Source organism: Mugil cephalus, chromosome 18, assembly GCF_022458985.1.
Source record: "Mugil cephalus isolate CIBA_MC_2020 chromosome 18, CIBA_Mcephalus_1.1, whole genome shotgun sequence".
Lineage (NCBI taxonomy): Eukaryota > Metazoa > Chordata > Actinopteri > Mugiliformes > Mugilidae > Mugil > Mugil cephalus.
The window spans coordinates 6,941,378-6,942,880 of record NC_061787.1 but is presented as its reverse complement, the minus strand read 5'-3'; the positions used below and the strand labels follow the sequence as shown (position 1 = coordinate 6,942,880).

The 1,503-nt window shown below is 37.7% G+C and overlaps 1 protein-coding gene across 1 annotated transcript; it reads left to right on the top strand.

The window, feature by feature from the left end:
- The first annotated feature begins 343 nt into the window (after positions 1-343).
- Positions 344-970, top strand: LOC124995971 (cystatin-A5-like). The gene is made up of 3 exons (XM_047568753.1): positions 344-418; positions 520-621; positions 750-970. The coding sequence occupies exons 1-3, from the start codon at positions 344-346 to the stop codon at positions 882-884; spliced, it is 312 nt and encodes a 103-aa protein (XP_047424709.1). The 3' UTR covers positions 885-970.
- Positions 971-1,503: the final 533 nt, after the last annotated feature.

Sequence of the window (1,503 nt, the reverse complement as noted above, 5' to 3'; positions counted from 1 at the left end):
TCCTCCATCTTAAGGTTTCTCCTCTGTTGTGATTGGCCAACTGACGAGGTAATCATCCAATAGCCTGTCTACACAGGTGAGCAGCGTCTCTGCAGCCATTACCTGAAGAAATAACAGGAAAGGGGAGGGGAGACACAAACACACAGAGTACCTGGCTGCCTGGCACGTAACATTGAGCAACACAACGATGTAGCTCCACCCGTCATGTCATGGATCCACCCTCCAGTCTCAACCAGGTAGTAACACTGTATAAATATGATGGATAACCACTAGACTATAACCATTTGAGACACACAACAGAAGACAGTTGACTTCTCTGTCCACTTCAAAGAACTTCATCAGAATGACTCACGTTACTTGTGGAGGATTCACTGATCCTAGACCAGCCACTGAGGAGATTCAGGAGATCTGTGATGAGGTGAGCTTCAGTTCACATTTACATCTCACATCCTTCATTCAGAACTCTCTGCTCTGAATTTCTGACTGGATTTACATCATATTTTATTTGTTCATAAACAGGTGAAAGGCCAAGTGGAGGAAAGAACAAAGAAGAAGTATGAGATATTCAGAGCCCTTCAATACAGGAGCCAAGTCGTGGAAGGAACTAACTATCTCATTAAGGTAATTTACATTAAAATATTTATTTAAAGTTTTATTATTTATCAGATAATTCTGAGAAACTGAGTTAATTTTAAAATTCATGTGAGATTTTAAACAGATGAATATAATATCCTCTTTCTTTTCTGCAGATTCATGCTGGAGGATTCTCTTATCTTCATGTGATGGTGTTTGAAGCTCTGCCGTGTTATGGAGGAGAGAAATCAGTGACTGGTGTGCAACAAGGACACACCAGTCAAGATGATCTTAAACCATTTGGAATGTGATCACAGACTGATCACTGTCTCCAGGCCACTGCCTCAATGATGTTGTTATCCTGAAAGAATTTAACACAATATTAATTTCCAGTAATGATACAAGAAGTGATTCATTTCCAGTCTGTTGACAAACAAATAAATAAAGAATTTGTCATTTGATTCTTTGTGTTGTTGTGGTTGTTATTTTCATTTATTGTCAGATTTCTTGCTGCCAATGTGACAACTTAAACAATAACGAGTCTGGATGTTCATTAATTCATTTAGTTGACATATTCTACATAATCAGAGCTGAATTTAATTTCTCACATTTGAATTATGAGTAAAAAGTCAAATATTAAAGCATTAGAATAATCACATACAGCGGTACTGGATCTTAAACAACCAAACAGAATAGAAACAAGACAACTGCCCACACAATAGTAATAGCCGAAGTCCATTTATTTTACATGGTGAAAAAATTTTCAATCTGAGATACAAAAAAGTCTGAACCGGGTCTTGACCTTCCTACTTTCACCTTATAAAGCCGTTTACCGACTCTGTTCTGGAAACACGCTATGCAAATAAATAATATTACTGAATTTGCATGGTATCTGTGAAGGTTCTCCTTCGTCCAGGTCATGGTTTTCCT

Excerpts from the sequence above, each read along its gene's own strand:
- LOC124995971 (XM_047568753.1), top strand. The coding sequence starts at position 344 with ATGACTCACGTTACTTGTGGAGGATTCACTGATCCTAGACCAGCCACT. Across the intron at positions 419-519 it reads TTCAGGAGATCTGTGATGAG|GTGAAAGGCCAAGTGGAGGA; the intron begins GTGAGCTTCAGT and ends GTTCATAAACAG. Across the intron at positions 622-749 it reads GAACTAACTATCTCATTAAG|ATTCATGCTGGAGGATTCTC; the intron begins GTAATTTACATT and ends TCTTTTCTGCAG.